This window comes from Lathamus discolor, chromosome 3 (genome assembly GCF_037157495.1).
Source record: "Lathamus discolor isolate bLatDis1 chromosome 3, bLatDis1.hap1, whole genome shotgun sequence".
Taxonomy (NCBI): Eukaryota; Metazoa; Chordata; class Aves; order Psittaciformes; family Psittacidae; genus Lathamus; species Lathamus discolor.
Window position 1 is genome coordinate 137350261 of NC_088886.1, and position 17898 is coordinate 137368158.

Here is a 17898-nt window from a genome sequence, read left to right on the forward strand (position 1 = left end):
ACAATGCAGATTTTTAAGCCATGTATGAAGGTTTCGTCCCCAGATTACTTCTTGTTTTCTCCTCTGATATCAGCAGCTTTAAGAACATTTTCTTAACAAAGCCACCACCATTTTTATGATTTCCACCATTTTACATTTAAACTCTGTATATACAAGAATTTTTTAGATTTCCACACAAATGCACTTGGATAAGCACAGCCTCTGTGGTGGGTGCAGTAGCAAAGACTAATGGTCATTAATGCTTTTGCCACTACATAAAGCTAAATGGTGTCAAAACAGCAGTAGCCAAGCTATGAGAGTGTTTTCACAGTCACCATCCTCCACAGAGCAGACCAGACATTGGACAACATGAAAAGATTAAGGAAAATCCCTGCAGAGGTGCAGCCTTAATACTGGGGTAACAGGAAGCTACACTCACACACAGTCGTAAATTATGCCTCAAACTGATAGACAAATATAATTTCCTCCCCATTTACGGTCTTCATGCTTTATCACGTTGAAGAAAAGGCAAGACATCCAAATGCTCTGGAAGCACGTAACATACATAGCATAACTTACAGCTAGAAAAAAGCATGGAACAAAAAAAATGAAAGACTGCCACTCACAAATGACATTTGTTTGCAGGTCAAAGATATTCTCACAGTCAACTGGATTCAACTGTTCCCAAAAAAATTTGGAGATGCTTAGAAAATCACATCTAAGCCACAGGACCAGCCAGGACATCTGCAGACACCAAGTCCAGAGATCTTTTTTAACTCCTGGAAACTATTTCACAATCCCTTTCTTAATTTGCTGTACTTCCCCCCCAAACAGATGTGTGCCCCCACCACTCCTCATTTTCAGAACGGCTCTATTCAAGGTGAGTTTACCCCCATTTGTTCTTGGGTCAGCACAATATTTAATGCATACAGACTCTGTCTGCCTTGGATTTGTAACACTAAACACCACGATTGGTTGGAAAGGAAAAATGTATCACCACTGAATGACTAATTAGTTAGTCACCACTAACTAATAACAGCTACTGTGGGGAGGTAGTCCAGCCTTGGAATTTGAAAATTAAGGACTAGAACAGACTAAAATTTTGCCTCTAGAGAGAAGTACAAATACAGGATTTTACAATATACTTTGAACATTAGTTATTTTTGCTTCCCTCCAGTTTGAATTTAAATCCTCCTAAATCTTTCCAAGCAGTACTAAGATTGTGCCCTGGTGTCCTAGCCAGTAATCTCAGTTAAACGTGAATTTTAATAACCACCATTGTGCTGATAAATTAAAGTCAAGTATATCTGGTTACTGCATTCACCTGCTGAGTTTGGACTTGCAATGCTTAACACATTAACAGACTATGTTTTAGGGGACTTCTCACACAGCTAGAAGCATCGTGCTCCGAGACCTAATCCTTACTTCAGCACTAACTTCATGGATGGTTAGTCTCTCTACTACTGTAAAATGAGGACAACACTCATTTAACCCACCTCACAGGTTTGCTGAGAGGAACCGCTAACATTTCTACGTGCTTTGAAAATGGAAGAAACTATATGAAGTGCTACGTATCTGGCAAGAACACTATAGAACCCCACATTTTACTCCTGGCTCAAGTGCTTCAGTTGCTTTTCCAAAGTAGCACAGCACAGTACAGTGCACCTATCAAGGAGGAGGAGGACAGGGGAAAAAAAAAAGCCTTCATAAACAAGCAGAAAGAACAACCTTTTGAAATCGCAGTGTCAGGAGTAAAGAGACCTGAATACCAGCCTTGTATCTGCCCAGGCTCGTACAACAAATTGTGAAAAATTGCTTCATTACTTTCTGTTTCTGGCACCTAACCTACAAATTAAAGGATAACTGTCAAGCTTTCTCTTAGAACCCACAGGCTGCTTAACATTTGTAAAACCCATCAGTCCAGAGTAGTTTGAGTAATTGATTTAAGTCACTGATTTAAACCATTTACTTTGGAGACCCTGGTGCTGCAAATATGTAAGTGTATTAATAGATCTGTTATCATCAACAGGATTACACTCATGCAGGATTGTCTCCAATATCAAACTTAACACTGTATTTCTATTTAGACAACTCTTACCTATGCAAGTACTTTGTGAATTTAACATAAAGTTGCCTGAGTATTAGCAATAAAAGCAATCAGGACTTTCAGCAGATCAGCAGCTACTGTAAACTCAATTTATTTCTCAGCGCTGACAAGATAAATACACAAATAGGAGAAGCTAAGACTCATCACATCCCTCAACACCATATTTGCAAAATCTTCTCAGTGCCTCCTCTACATTTGATAAATCTACCCTCACCTAAGAGAAAATAAGCCATATAGAAGTAAATTTTACTATCATGTGGTACGTCACTACCCACATATTGTTACTTACACTGTTAAAGTGGGATATTTGCACAAGTGAGCCCCCATACATATCAAACACAAGCACTGACAAAAAAGCGTAATTTAATTAAAATCTCAGAGATTCACCATTGGCTAAACTTTTACAGCCAATTTCCTAGATTCTGAACTCCTGTGGTTCTCCTGGGCACACTGTGAATGACCCCAGGAATACATTCTTCAGCACAGACAGGCAATTAAGTGAGTACATCTGGTTAAAATGGTGTGAATTTCAGTATCTGAATGACAGCAGACACAACCTCAAAATGATAGAAGAGGAACTGATATATGCTTGACAATTTAATAAACAAAATATTGCCCCTCTTCCTCCAGCCTGTAAAAGATGTCAGACACAGACAACTGCCTTGTTTGAAAGCTGTAGTATTTTATCAATCAACACTAAAATCTCCACAGTTATGATCCATTCAAAGCAATTTTATCAGCAATACAATTAATTGCCCAGCAACATCTACTCATTTTTGTACTTTCATGAGCACACACCATTTATGCTCATGGTTCAATATCATTTATAAGCATAGTATTTTCTCTTAGCATCTGCTCCAGCATTTTCCATGACTGGAGGTCGGGCTTATCCGGTAATTTTCCTCTCTTTTTCAATAGTCATGACAGTGTTTGCTTTTCTCAAAAAGTAACTCTGAAAGCATTCTAACTGCTAATTTCTATCCTGCCATTTTGTGACTATTTCAAGTCTGTACCTAGGTGAGTGACTAATTTGTAATATAACCCTGTCTCCTTCCTATTCCAACACATCCACATTTCTTACTGAGGACTTGTTTTAAAAATGAGCCTTCCATCAGCCCAGATGGCTTATTCCACAACCATCAGCAACTTATTCACAGTTCTGAAATGCAATTTTAATCTGTATAAAATGCCTACTTTCTTTGTAGCCTTTTTGATGGCCACAGAACTTATACTTTATATATTACCCACACATTAAAATTATATACATTGCAATTGTCTATAAACCCATGAGCCAGAGTAGCTTACTTTGCTCATCTTTTTTTCTGCAACCCCTGCCTTTTTTCCTTTAGTAATCTCTTCTTCCATTTTTAATCCATTTGATTTCTGCAGTTCCTAGCAAGGCCCAGAACAACAGAACGATTTCTGAGAACAAGTCAGTAATTTAAAATTCAGTGGTACCCTCCTTCCCTTCCCTACCAAGGCTGATTTTTAGAGGACATTTAATTACAGGCCTGAGTTCCTATATTCTAAGCCTAAACACAACCCCTGAAGGCTTACAATATTTGAGTCACAGCTGGAGCTGTGGTTACTATACAGTTTAAATATCAGCCTCTTTACTGTGCAATTTGTTTTGAAAATCAAATCAGATGCCGTGTCATAAACAAGTGCTAATTAAGTACTGAGCGGAAATTGGGCTTTTTTGTGCAAGAAGGGTTCTTAAATATCTGCATCTTCACTTCCATAAGAAAGGATAAATACGACAAGAATGATAATTATAAAAGGAAACCTACTCTGGTACTTGAAAGGCAGTCCTGCTGCTTCACCATTTCAGCAGCTTCCATGTAAGAAAAAACGGGGGGGGGGAAAAACCAAGTTGAGAGCCGTATGAAATATATATGTACTAAGGAGCTTATGAATCCGATCATATAACCCATAATGCTTCCTTCCTTTTCCCTCAGAGAGGACATTCACTCTGGGTTTCCATCACATACGATTTAAACAGGAAAGCTAAACCCATCTCTCTGTCACTGCACAGCAATAATGAAGCTACTTGTATGTTCAGCCCTTTTAAGTTATGATCTACACACAGTATTTATTTGACGATAACACTGCATTCATTAGCTATAACACCTTGTTTGATAAACATCAAGTGAAGAACAGGAATAATGCCTTTTAATACTCTGAAGGTTGCCTCTGAGTAACAATATTCACGACTCCATTAACTAACAGGCTCTCGGCTACAAAGGCAGAATTAGATCTGTCAGTCACTGACATGGGAGGGCATGGCCAGTTGCACTGAAGATTGTCCAGTTGAGATGACTTCCACTGCAACGGAAAATATCCCCTGTGGCCTAGAATTTGTTAATGAGTTTGTATGCATTACAGCAATAAATTGCATTCCTACTATAGAATATATGGCCTAAACAGATACCTTACTCCACTGCCCAAAGCAACACTCAAAATAAGTCTCAGATCTGCGGACTCTTAATAATTCAACAAAACCAAAGACAGGATTTCAAACTCATATTATTAGGAGAAAAACCCACAAGCTCTCCAATTCTAAAACCCTAAGCTGCCAATATTTTAAGTGTGCCCTTGGTGAGATTTTGTAGATGGAATGAACAAGCACTGAGCCTGTTGACTGTCGGATCTCAGTTTGATACCAACTCCTTCCGAAGGACACAGTGCTCTCAAATAGTAGGCTCTGACTGCCTGCAAACAGTGAATCACTGCATGTGGTGAACATGGCTACTCTAGTTCTTTAGTGAATCTGAACTAGATGATCTTGAGGTCCTTTCCAACCCTAACTATTCTATGATTCTATGATTCTATGTTGACTGAGATCTGCTCAAAACCAGCTCCCACTGGAGAATGCCTATTTATACTCCTTGACAGATAAAAAGACACAAGTTTTTAGATCCCCCCAGAGCAGCAGGTACCAGGAAAACTACTTTCGTAACATGAAACACCTGGATACCTTCTTAAGGGCTCACAAGAATACTAAGATACAGTATTCAAAACCAAAAGGAGATCCGTAACAACACTCCGTTAATCTTCAAAGTAACAGCAAGCTCTGCAAACAAGCTTACTATAGCAGCGTAAAGAGATCCTCTTTGCACCCATAAGTAAAAGCATGCTTGATTTCACAACCACTTTGACATTTTAAGTCTGAAATTCAAGTCCTATATTCAGCCTTCTTCAAGACTGCAAGATCTGTGGCGAAGAAGAAAGAAGCTACATTTCTCATACTATTGTCTAAACTTGTGCCAGGTAAGTATCCAACAAGGACACTGTCATTCACAGTGCAAGCATTATGTATACAACAGAAGATGGAAATTTTCTAGAAATCAATAAAATGAAGCTGATGACTTTTAAGTATCTTGTCTCTTTTTTGTAAGTACACAGAAAAGTCCGAAAGCTCACCTGGACTCTAATTTTTCACTGAGATTCAGAGCATCAGGAATGGAGAATTATGTACTTGAGGAAAAAAAAATTCAGCCAAGGTGAACAAAATTAAGAAGTCTGGAAAATTATGATCTCTGTAATCAGCAAAAGAACCTTCAGCACTAACTTTCCTCTTCCTGATCTCCTGCTGAATTTTAGGGAGCAGACAAAAAAGCATACAGAAGGGATGGGTTGCAAATCTGTGCCAATCATCCTGAAAGGAAATCTGCAATTCACACATTAAGCAGACAAATTTGTAAGACGGATACTGGTTTATTTTTTCCTGAAAAAAATGGAAATGCTTTCAGAAGCAGACTCCCGCATTCAATCTCAACATTTTCTGCTCAGCTAGTGAGCTCTCATCTTCTGAGCTGACTCCAGCACTCAAGCCAAACATTTTCTGGTAAATAAAGTAACCAAAAAACTTCCTTTCTGTACAAATGGCCATTCTATCCTAAGTTATTTTCCTCAAAAAGCGCTGTGATACAATTACAACGTGGGACCTATTCACCCATCATAAGTAACTTGGATTCCATAACTAATTACCTCAAGTACTTACCAAGACATAGTAAATCTCTTCCTGATCTAAATGCACTTTACTGAGTTCAGCTCTATGATAGTTCTCAATTCCGTGCAACTGGCACAAGATGCAAATATTCCTTTACTTGGCTTAACTAGAGGAAATCCCTCCATAAAACTAGAAGTACCAAAGAAACCTGCTGTCCTAAGAATGAAGTGGGGACAACAGAAGCAGCTGAAGACACTTAACTGGCAGCCTCTGGTAGCATCCCCATGCAGAACAGGTATCTGTAAGAAGACTAACCAGAGTAAATGCAAAATGTTGCAGAAATGACTGGCCAGCCCAATCCTTACAAGGGAAAAAAAAAATAGGGCGAAACCATAACACAAACAGACAAACAGCATGTCCTGTCTCCCAAGAAAGGAAATCTACTGAGACCAAGTACTGGTAACTATTGCCAAAATCAAGCAGTCACCATGGGACGTTTAAGTAAATCTACTCCCGGTTTAGAACAAATTAGAATTAGTGCTAGACTAACCCAGTCTTCTTCTTTAAGAAGATCACTGAAGTCCAGACAAATTAGAAGTAGTTACTATTTGATAGATGCCATGTAGGAAGTTACTAGTTAAAATGGAGAGGATTAGGATTAATACCAGAGTTGTAAGAAGGATAAGAAACTAAAAAGGGTAAAGGATCATAGGACACTGTACAAAAAGGATCTAGCAAGCTGTACAGAGATTGATCTTTGTTGAAATCTATTATTAATCTTGAAATTAATGTTAAAATACTCTAATAGCAAAAAATACCCAACAAGAATTACCAATGTGATAATGAAATTGGCAGAAGTTCAGAGACATCATAAATACATAGGACACAGCCCCTTGAAGATATGGGTAACAGCACCAACACAAGATACGCATATATTAAAAAGTAACATTATTTCTAACATAAACTAGGAACTCAGTAACTGAAGAGAGAGGAAGAGGCCCTGGGATATGTTACTCTTTACATAATGATGGTTTGCTACTAAGATGCAGCCATGAAGATGGCAAACACTACTATAGAAAGATTGTATACAGTGAAAAAAATCCCAGAAGAGAGAAATTGGGATTACTGCTTTTGTACAAGGAACCGACAAAACTCCTCCTAGAATCTTCTGGGAGACCAATCAAATTCTGCAGCTGTTTAGAAAGCTCTGCTAGAATGATCAGAAGTTACAGGAGATGTCTTATTACGGGAAGAAAATAAAACTAAAAAATGCTGGTTTAGCCTGACCAGATCCAGCTGAGAGGAGAATAGGATTGCTCCTCACAATACATGCAGATGAACACAGGGGAGAGCTGTTTAAGCTCAAGGACCACATTGGCACAAGAACAAATGAGAATGAATTAGCCATGAATGTAGTTAAATTGGGAAACAAGAATGAGGATCCTAGCTTTCAAAGCAGTCAAATTTGGAATAGCTCTACAATGGCATAGCAAATAAAATTCCACTCAAGAACTCCTTTGAGTAGCTTGCAAAAGGGACTAGAGAGAACATTGTCTGCCAACATCAGACTTGAACCCATGCTCCAAATCCATGCAGAGACGTTTCCTCTCACTGACGGGCTCTGTACTGGTTTATGCCTCTGCATAAGGTCTTATTTCAATGTCAGTGAGATAGGATATATAGGAATATCTTCCTGTCAGGAAAAAACTCACAGGACACTTATGCTTGCTAATAAACAATAGTTGTGACTAAGTACAAGAGCTACATGCTTCACTGCGGTCATCCCAGTCAAAAGAACAAAACAAAGGAAAAAAGTTACATAAAGAAAATTAACAAGGCATATACATTTTTGTTCTTTGGAACCTTTCAGCAACAGAAAACACCTTCTGTCATATTTGAAAAGAGTGTTAATGTTGCTTGGATTTCTTCAGAAAACTGCTGAGATACTTCCAAGACCCATCTTCTAAAACAAGATTGATCCATAGTTTCTTGAGACTACACCCACTTCTCATTGTTCTAATTTGCAGGAGATGAATGATAGCTGGCTGCGTTTCCCAATCCCGCTGAGAGTTTTGGCACATGAGGAAGGAAGGGCACTAAGTAGACCCAATGAACAACCCCTCTGGAGAATCGCCAGCATCTTCCTAATAGACAGAATTCAAGGCCAACTATCCATAAACTAAAAGCAACTCCCACATAAACACTGCTCCATTCTGCATCGGTCTCACAATAAATTACAAATGATGTGTGTAGAGAGGGACAGTGACTATACTGTATGACAGACTTCCACGGTAGACCATTTTTCCCCTGAAAATATTAAAGTCTCTTTTGGTTGCTTTATGGGCAAGCCTGGAAACATTTTCTTTTCTAGTCAGAATACAGTCCAGCCCTGCTTTGTATTCAAGCAAAGACAGCCGTCACCTTCCTCCCAAGTATTTAATCCATCCTCCTATATTTGGAAAAAGCTTCAAGAATAACTACGTCCTTAGCTGGAAGCATCAAGAGAGAAGACTCCTGTGAACAAACCAAAAGAATCCACATGTAGGCACAAAGCCAGCTGATGGAAAAAACACACCAGAGCTCTGCACTGGTTGCTATTACCCAAAGTCCCTTTCTACAATCTTCTTCAAATGTCTTTTGCTCCCGAAAAAGGTGGTTCTGAAAAAGATGGGGCATCTAAACTACAGTTAGAAGTACACTCATTACTGTCTTGCTAATATACAACCGCACTTAAGTTCTTCATTCCTTCCCAGCATATCCCCGCAACATTTTCCTTCTTACCACGGGATGAAGGAAATTAAACCAGCACTAAGTCTCTTTGCTTCTGTTAGTCCAAACTGGTTACACCAGTGGATTTTGCCAAGAGGTTGCATGGCTCCTGCTCACAGTCTGTAAACACTTCTGGCCTTCCCTCAAGACAACGGGAAAGATCCCTTGCTGAGCTTTCCTATTCTTCCTCATTCTCTCCATCCTGCTGCTCTCATTGAGATGAATGCACAGACCCTGTTTCAACAGTAGGGGGGAGGGAAAATTAAATTGGATGTTTCTCAGTTCCTAGTACAGAGGAGAACTAGAAGCAGCCAGAGAGCGAAAAATTGTGATCAATCGTTTGTTTCCACACAAAATCACTGTGGAAAAGTGAAATCATTTAAAACTAAAAGTCTTCATTGCTGCTTCGCAAACCTTCTGCCATCACAGCTAACAAATTTGGTTGTGCACATGCAGCTGCAAGCAGGCTGAGCACCCATTGGTTAATGGAACCACAGAACTTGCAGATGAAAGAAAAAAAAATGAATTTTAATGCAGTTTTTAGAAATACTTGTCATTGTTTCAGCATTGCCATTTGGTGAATGGGACCGATTTCTCTCTCAGTAGGGGATGATATTTTAATGATGTAACAATGTACTTCCCAGAAGAAAGACAAGCCTCATGAGGCAGATTAAAACTAAGAATATTCAGATCCCATTAAAATCAGACAGTTTCAAGCCATTTTTTAAATTAATTTTGTTTAATGATAAAATGTGTTATCTTAACAGGTGGCTAGCCAATTGTAAAATTAAGCAAAACATGGTCAGAGGCACAAGGCTAGCTATTAGAAGAACTGGTATCTTTTTATTCTGCCTTTTATCATCAGTGTAACATATGACCCTACACAAATTCCTCCAGTCCATGACCCCAGGCAAATTTCTGAGCTTCAGCTTTCTCTTTCTGCAAAGCAGGGGTAGTATTTGTCCAACACCAGAGCTCCTCAAGACCACAGATCAAGAGCCATCAGAAAGCACTGTTGTTTAACCAGCAGGACATATTTAATGCAACTCCCAGGATGTTTATTTTCCACAGTTTCTGGGGGATCACGAAGTTTTTCTCAGCACTACTCAGCATCCTGTCAAGAAAACAACTTCATGTTTGATTGCTTATTAATTGTATTTTAAGCACTTACTACTTAGCTGCAGCCACTGGACTCTGCAATGCTACAACTCATTTTCAGTTTCCACAGCTAAACACACACTGCATTCGACCCTTCTGTGCAAAATCACTTCACATATATAAATAATACGCTTTGTTGGGCATCTCCTGAATTGTAGAATGTGGAAAATGAGGAAGACTGAAGAATATACTGACTATTAGAAACACTAGTTAAGTCTGCTCCTGAGAATGCTTAAATATTACACAGATCTCAGCAGCACAAATGGAGGTTAGAGATCAGATAATGTAAGCAGACAAGGAAGTGAGAAAACAACTCATTCCATCTGCATTGTTGAATTTAGCATGAAAATTTTCATATAACAAAATCAAGTTTGCTGGTTATGCTGGTCTTACACGTGATTGATCACTTACACCCTAAGTACTGCAGCAATCACTGAGAAAATTAATGTGATAAGAAATTCATCTATACAGATGAGTGTCAGTGGAATCCTTTTACTCAATTTTCAATTAAAATACATAATTCCCAGGTATGACTCTCCTTGTAGTAGAAAGTAAGTACTTTTCATTAGCAAGTTTTAGGATATGAACTATCAGCACAGTAAAACCCAAAGAAAACAAAACAGTGGATGAACACCATTCATTTGACAAGCATAACCAGTCAACGTTTGTATGTCAGGAAATACCTTCTGATCCCTACTTTAAATGTTTTCAGAGCGTGAAGTGAATTTTAAATGAGACTAGAGCATGAAGTTTCCTCTGCCACCTAACTCCTAGACTCAAGTCATTATTTCGTCTACCTCAGTAGCTACTAACACTGAAAATAAACAAGAAAACAATGTAACTTCATATTTTCATCTCATTTATGGCCCAGAGATCAGAGCCTCGTTGGCTACTGAAATACTCCAAAGAGTACTCACCATTTCATTTTTCCTTCATTAAGCACCTCTTAAAGAGGTGATCTCCAAACACTGCACATTCCTATCTTACCTCTGGAGATAATACATAACCACAGAGTAACCCTGCTTTCCTCCTCTGAAACCTTCATTACCTCCTTCCACATTACACACCACTATAGGATGTTGAAAACATTGTGGCTACTGTGTATATCTTGTATCTTCCAATGATTTGTCCATCATATTTGAAAAATCATGGCAGTCAGGTGAAGTTCCCGACGACTGGAAAAAGGGAAATATAACCCCCATTTTCAAGAAGGGGAAAATGGAAGACCTGGGGAATCATAGACCAGTCAGTCTCACCTCTGCGCCTGCCAAAATCTTGGAGCACATTCTCCCGGAAGGCATGCTAAGGCACATGAAAAACAACAAGGTGCTTGGTGACAGCCAGCATGGCTTCACTAAAGGGAAATCCTGCCTGATCAGTTTGGTGGCCTTCTATGATGGGGCTACAGAACTGATGGACAGGGGTAGAGCAGTTGATGTCATCTGTCTGGACTTGTGCAAAGCGTTTGACACTGTCCCACACCACATCCTCCTCCCTAAACTGGAGAGACATCATTTGATAGGTGGACCAGTCAGTGGATAAAGAACTGGATGGATGGCCGCATGCAAAGGGTTGTGGTCAAAGGCTCCATGTCCAGTTGGAGGACAGTAACGAGTGGTGTCCCTCAGGGATCAGTGTTAGGACCGGTCTTGTTCAACATCTTCATCCTTGACATGGACAGTGGGATTGAATGCGCCCTCAGCAAGTTTGCCAATAACACCAAGCTGTTTGGACCGGTTGATATGCTGGAGGGAAGGGATGCCATCCAGAGGGACCCTGACACGCTTGTGAGGTGGGCTGATGCCAACCTTATGAAGTTCAACCATGACAAGTGCAAGGTCCTACACCTGGGTTGGAGCAATCCCAGGCACAGCTACAGGTTGGGCAAAGATGAGATTCAGAGCAGCCCTGTGGAGAAGGACTTGGGGGTGTTGGCTGATGAGAAAATGCACATGAGCCGGCAGCATGCGCTTGCAGCCCAGAAAGCCAACCGTATCCTGGGCTGCAACAAAAGGAGCGTGACCAGTAGGTTGAAGGAGGTGATCCTGCCCCTCTACTCTGCTCTCGTGAGACCTCACCTGGAGCATTGTGTGCAGTTCTGGTGTCCTCAACATAAAAAGGACATGGAACTGCTGGAACAAGTCCAGAGGAGGACCATGAGGATGATCAGGGGACTGGAGCACCTCCCATATGAAGACAGGCTGAGGAAGTTGGGGCTGTTCAGCCTGGAGAAGAGAAGGCTGCGTGGAGGCCTCAGAGCAGCCTTCCAGTATCTGAAGGGGGGCTATAGGGATGCTGGGGATGGACTATTAATGAGAGACTGTTGTGACAGGGCAAGGGGTAGCAGGTTAAAACTTAAACAGGGAAAATTTAGATTGGATATAAGGAGGAAGTTCTTTACTGTGAGGGTGGTGAGGCACTGGAATCGGTTGCCCAGGGAGGTTGTGAATGCTCTATCCCTGGTGGTGTTCAAGGCCAGGTTGGACAGAGCCTTGTGTGGGATGGTTTAGTGTGAGGTGTCCCCGCACATGTCAGGGGGGTTGGAACTTGCTGATCTTAAGGTCCTTTCCAACCCTAACTATTCTATGATTATTGAGGAAACCCTTTGCTTAACCAAACTTTGTGGTTAGAACAGCCTGCTTTATCTTTACTAATGAGAATGATAATTTAGTACCAAATACTCATGAGGAATTATAGCTCTGCTGACTGGCAAATAATTTGCCAAGGCAGATTAGTTTAGCTGCATAAAATAAATATCCACCTGCACATACCAGCACTAATCAGGGCGTGAAATTAAACTTTTTATTCAGTGGGAAATAACTGCTGCAAGGCGGCGATTTAGTCTGGGAAGCAAATATTAAGGTCAGCCTATTCTCTCTGATGTTTATAGTATATATTGCAGTGCAAAGAGCACAGAGCAACAAATTCTGCTTTTTAAGTCTATGAAACTAAATGCTTCAATGATGCAACAGCAAATTTGCCATTTGCTTTTCTAATTGCATACATTTAATAGAGCAAAGTGGCTGAAATGAAACATTACCAAAGAAGTGAAGGTGAAGTTACTGAAGTACCAGAGGCCTGCAAGAGCAGAAAAATCTACGGCACAAAGTTTGGGGTAGAAGAAAACAACACATTTCCTTTACAATGTACTAGTCCCAACAAATCCTCAAACTAAGAAGATGTCATTTCAGTTCTATTGGAAAAAAATTATTAAGCATATGTTTAATATTCAAGCAGGATTTTCAATCCTCCATTTAAGAGGCAACTCTCTCCTATTAACTGGTTTACAGAATTATCTTCATTGCTTTTATGCCACCCTTGGTTGGATATCCAGGATTATCTGCCACAATGACTACAACACAAATATGTTATTAAGAAGACTACAAGGTTCTCAAAGCAGACTTTAAAAACAATACCTAACAAGCCCTAGGTCTTAAAATATGAGTCCTACATACAGGTTCAGTGCAAACAGAATCGCTTTAATGTATAAACCTTTGTCCATCTGTTCCATATACACACATACACACATAAGACAGAAGGGGAAAAAAAGAGATTCCAAGTCTGTCACCCTTCAGCCTCCTTATGCTGACTATTCCTTAATATATTACTTGCCAGTTACGTGGAAGCTTCTACAGAAAGGAGAATGTAAAAATTAAGGAACTTCAGGGGATTGTTTTACTAGCAAAAAAATAAATAATAAAAAAACACCCCATGAAAAACCATCATCAAAACAAAACACACACCCACAGACATATTTTAAAATACAGCCAAAAGATTTTGGTTCTGCTGTGAAACTGGAAGGCCATCGGGACATCCTAGAATCATGTCACCCAGAAAACAAAAGAAAAAAAAGGGAAAACAACAATTTGGGGATGAAATGGAAGAAAGACACTCACGAAAAGCACTAGTGCCAGTATCTTCCTGTTCACAAGCCAGGAAATTAAATGAAGTTCTGCAACTTGATTCATTCAGAAAAAAAGAGAAAGTGAAACTTCATTAAATATCATGCTATTGTATCCCAAACCATCTTAGAGGGGATCCCAAACAGGTCAGGTACAGCTCCAAGCACTGCTAATTAACCAGAACGGAAGTTGTCACTAGTCCATTCAGGAAAACAGATGTTGCTTCATAGAGCTTTGATATTTTTCTTAAATACCTTTCAAAATGAGGAACAAAAAATATGAACTCTTATAAAAGGGCTTTATTGTATTTTTATAGCATATTACATACCTTGTAACAATCATTCTGTTAAGTGTGAATGTCAGTTTTATTTTCTGTCCCTTTTTTCCTGGCTATTTACAAGCTTTGTAAGAATCATTCCTTAATTAAGTCTAAACATAGTTTTATATAAATGGATTCCTGGAATTAAAAACGTTCAGACTTAAGAAATGATTGTTACAGAGACTGTAACAGGCCGTAAAAAAGAATGCCACTTTAAACAAAGATTTCTCATTTTAATTAAAAAGATAATCATCAGAACATTCGTATACTTAACAGAACCATTTGAAGCTACTTTGAAAAAAATATCTACTATTCTATGCAGGCATATGTAGTTTACTTTATATGATATTTAATCAAAGTCTCAGTTGAGCCTATTGTACTCATACTTTAAATACTGCATGTACAGTTTCACAAACACTTTATTCAAATATGAAAGTTACTTATTGAGCACCTCATTTCTGGTAGTTTTGTAAATGGTTATGACAACAGAAATCCCATATTCTTCAAGGCATAAAACCAGAGCTCTGTAAGCCAAAGGGGTTTGGGAGGGGGATCTGTGGTGGGTTTTTTTAAGCTAATGGGCACATTCATTTCTCCTTTTAGTTTGTGCATCAGTCTCTTAAACACTGTACTTTATGAAGACTGTAGTTTTATATCTGTAGCATTGTGGAAACATGAAAAGGAGCTGAGGTGAACTGAGACAGAATCCACTCTGTTAAAATCCTTGGTGTACTGGCAGCTGCAGGACTACATAAGTTGCAAGTTCATGTTTTAGATTTATGAACTGTCTTTCATTAAAAAAAAACAAAACAAAAAAAAACAAAACAAAAAACAAAACCACAACAAAATTTTGAGAGATTAAATATATCATACATGACAGAAAACACTCACTCACCAGCAAAAACAGCCTTCCCTGGTGAGCAGTTGCTTAGTATTGCATAATGCTAATACACAGCAATTTCATATCAGAAATAAATCTGGCCTTCTTAAAATGCAGAAGTAAATTGAGTAGGCAAATGAAGTTAAATGAATTACTTAAACATGAAAGTATTAGATTATACATATTGTATATGTATAGTTATCACAGATAACTAGGAAAATGGTAGCAGATATTAGCTAAACGTAATATTGTTTCACTGGTGAGTAATCAAGTCAATGCCAGCAAGTAAGAAGGTGGCCTTCTTTTACTGCTATCAAGAAGTGGCATAGACATGAGCACACGGAAAAAAACGCAAAACAAAGCAGTCTAGTTTGTCCTTCAAAGCATCAAGTACAGATACTTTAAAGCAAGATAACTTAATTCATAATATTAGTGTTCGGTGAAGTCTACACATGACATTTTTCTATTAGAGTTAGACAGCAAAATAAAAGTCAAATCAGCAGGTCTGTCTTGCCCAATACCTCATGACTCAAGAGAGTCACAAGTCAATGCTTAAAGGCAAGGCCAAAAATTAGATACTGACATTTTTTTAAGTGGACAAAAGTATGATGTTCTAAAGATGCACAGAAATACTACCACGAATCCATATCAAAAAGAAAACTATCAAAAGCTGGACACATGACAGGGCTCACACCTCCAAGGGTTATTTGTATATTTACCTCCAATGGCACTTTGGAAACTCTCAGGGGAAAATCAGTAATTAATAGCAAAGCCCACTTCAATCATACGTGAGCCACCTGATAAGGAAGATGTACATGAAGCGTATCGCACACTTGCATGAACAAGATAATACACTGTGAATGATTCAGCATTAGTTGAGAGGATGCACAAGCTGATCTACTACCTCTATGTAGAAAATTGCACCAATGGCACTACTGCAGTAACTAAGCATTTTCTTAGTGCTAACAAGCAGAAACAACAAGGTGCTTCCTAGGAGGGCCAAGCTGACACTTTCAACTAATACCTCACGTATCAGGTTTGCTTGTGCCACACCTTCAAGGACACCAGAAGACCCCACCAAGTCTGACTAACACTTTATCAGCATAACTAAAGCAAGAGTCATGTTCTAGACAGGCATGCACTAAAGAAAAAGCTTGAGATGTGTTTCTCACTCTCCCCTCAACCTGTTAGCAAAAAATACCCCCAAAATATCCAGAGTGGAGAGAGGAAAGCCGCACCTTTCACTGAGCTTTTTACAAGCGTTTTGCATACAAGACACTTTTTAATAAAACATTGAGGGACTTGGTTTAGCTTTTAGCTCTTAGCGCAGCCTAATCTTGATAATTCCTCCCTTTATCTGGTACTCTCAACAGATGCATCTCCTGTAAGAGCAGCTCGCTCTCACACTCACATCTCTTCCTAATGTCAGAGAGCTATATTGCTGGAGTAGAACACAGCCAGCTGTAAGATGGACAGGGATTCCCTCAGGTCCTCAGCCCAATCTCACAGAAGAGCTCAAAGGCCTGGACTAAACCCTTGGATGGGAATCTTATCACAGGTGGTGAAAAAAGCAGCATATGAGAAATCAGTGCAGTGATGTTCACAACGGTGTTTGTCAGGAAAGTAAAACATCTCAGCAGAAACTTTTCAGGACATGAAACTCACTATCTAGAGGCAGGCTGTAATTACCAAGCTTGGCCAAACGTAAGTGCAAGATCTGGGACACTCCTTTGGCCAATCACACCCCAAAGAGAGTAGTTTATTATTACTAATTGCTACCTTGCCCATTTAGGTATCCATAGCATTTTCCCATTTCACTGAGCTGAGGCTCTATAAATCTGACGAACTTGGAGACTACCAGGAAAAGGGTCAAAAAGTCTCAAGAGAAACAAGCTCTACAAGATTAAAAACCAGAAACCAAACGAGCGTTTTGAAGCTCAATTAAAAATTACAATTTGTAACTACTGCTTCCTCAGTTTTATTTTGGCCACCTGTTCTGAAGGCTTAATAGAATTGTTTCTTCTTAATGATCTTTGATTTAATTCTGTACCACTGGAAGCACTAACCCTAAACCAAACTTTTAGGAAGTGTTGCCAGTCATTTAAATTATATCCTTAGGAAAAGAAAGGTTTTGGGCACCCAAAATTTATAATCAATTCAGCTGGCAATTGTTTTCATTTCTAAATATTATGTTTCTAGCTAAAACAGTTAGAAATATCAACAAATGAAGAGAGGATGAAACTACGGTTTAAGTGCATCACGCCTCAAATCAGCCACACTTGAAGAGCATCTTGGATGCAAGTACCCCCAAGGCTGTTTTCCATGGCAAAGGCCAACTCACCGACCTAAAGAATGTAAGCGCTCTTCACGTTCACTATCAATGATATGCTGCTGCACCAGCAGGTGAAGGATTTAAGCACCAGTATTTACAGATCTCATGGCAAAATGGAAGGAAAAACAACATAAAATCGCAGAGAGATGGTGTGCAGTACAGAAGGATAGTCTAAGGTGCATTTATAAAGATAAAACCCCAACAATTACATGCGCGACCCCTCCCGGAGCCTGCGGGCCCCTCTGCCAGTTCCTGCCTCTCTCCACTTTAACTTCTCCCGCTCCCAGGTGCCACCCGCAGCCCCGACCCCCCCTGCACCACAACAATACTTTGCTACGGATTTGGGAACCCGCTCCCGGCACTCAGCCCCCTCCCCGCACCCCACTGCTCCCCTGGGGCCTCCCCCGGCCCAGCGCACCTCACAAGCCCGGCCTCCCCCAGGGGACCCGTCCCCATAGCCCCCCTCTACCTCTCCCCACATCTCTCGCCCCTCCCCACAC

General features: G+C 39.7%; 1 protein-coding gene and 1 long non-coding RNA gene across 8 annotated transcripts in view; both read right to left on the reverse strand.

Annotated features, from left to right (window-relative positions):
- BTRC (beta-transducin repeat containing E3 ubiquitin protein ligase) overlaps nt 1-17898 on the reverse strand; it is a 123304-nt gene that overhangs the window by 105306 nt on the left and 100 nt on the right. The window contains exon 1 of one of the 7 annotated variants that reach the window (XM_065672106.1): nt 606-629. The exons of the other annotated variants lie outside the window; for them this stretch is intronic. Within the exon in view, the coding sequence (XP_065528178.1) occupies nt 606-614 (9 nt within the window). The 5' untranslated portion in view covers nt 615-629. Of the gene's footprint in view, nt 1-605; nt 630-17898 lie in introns of those variants that run through there. 7 annotated transcript variants of the gene reach the window in all.
- LOC136010631 (uncharacterized) lies at nt 9625-17499 on the reverse strand. Its single transcript, XR_010610943.1, has 2 exons — nt 17412-17499; nt 9625-9921 (listed from the first exon to the last, which is right to left on the reverse strand). It is a non-coding gene; the product is annotated as an uncharacterized LOC136010631 (long non-coding RNA).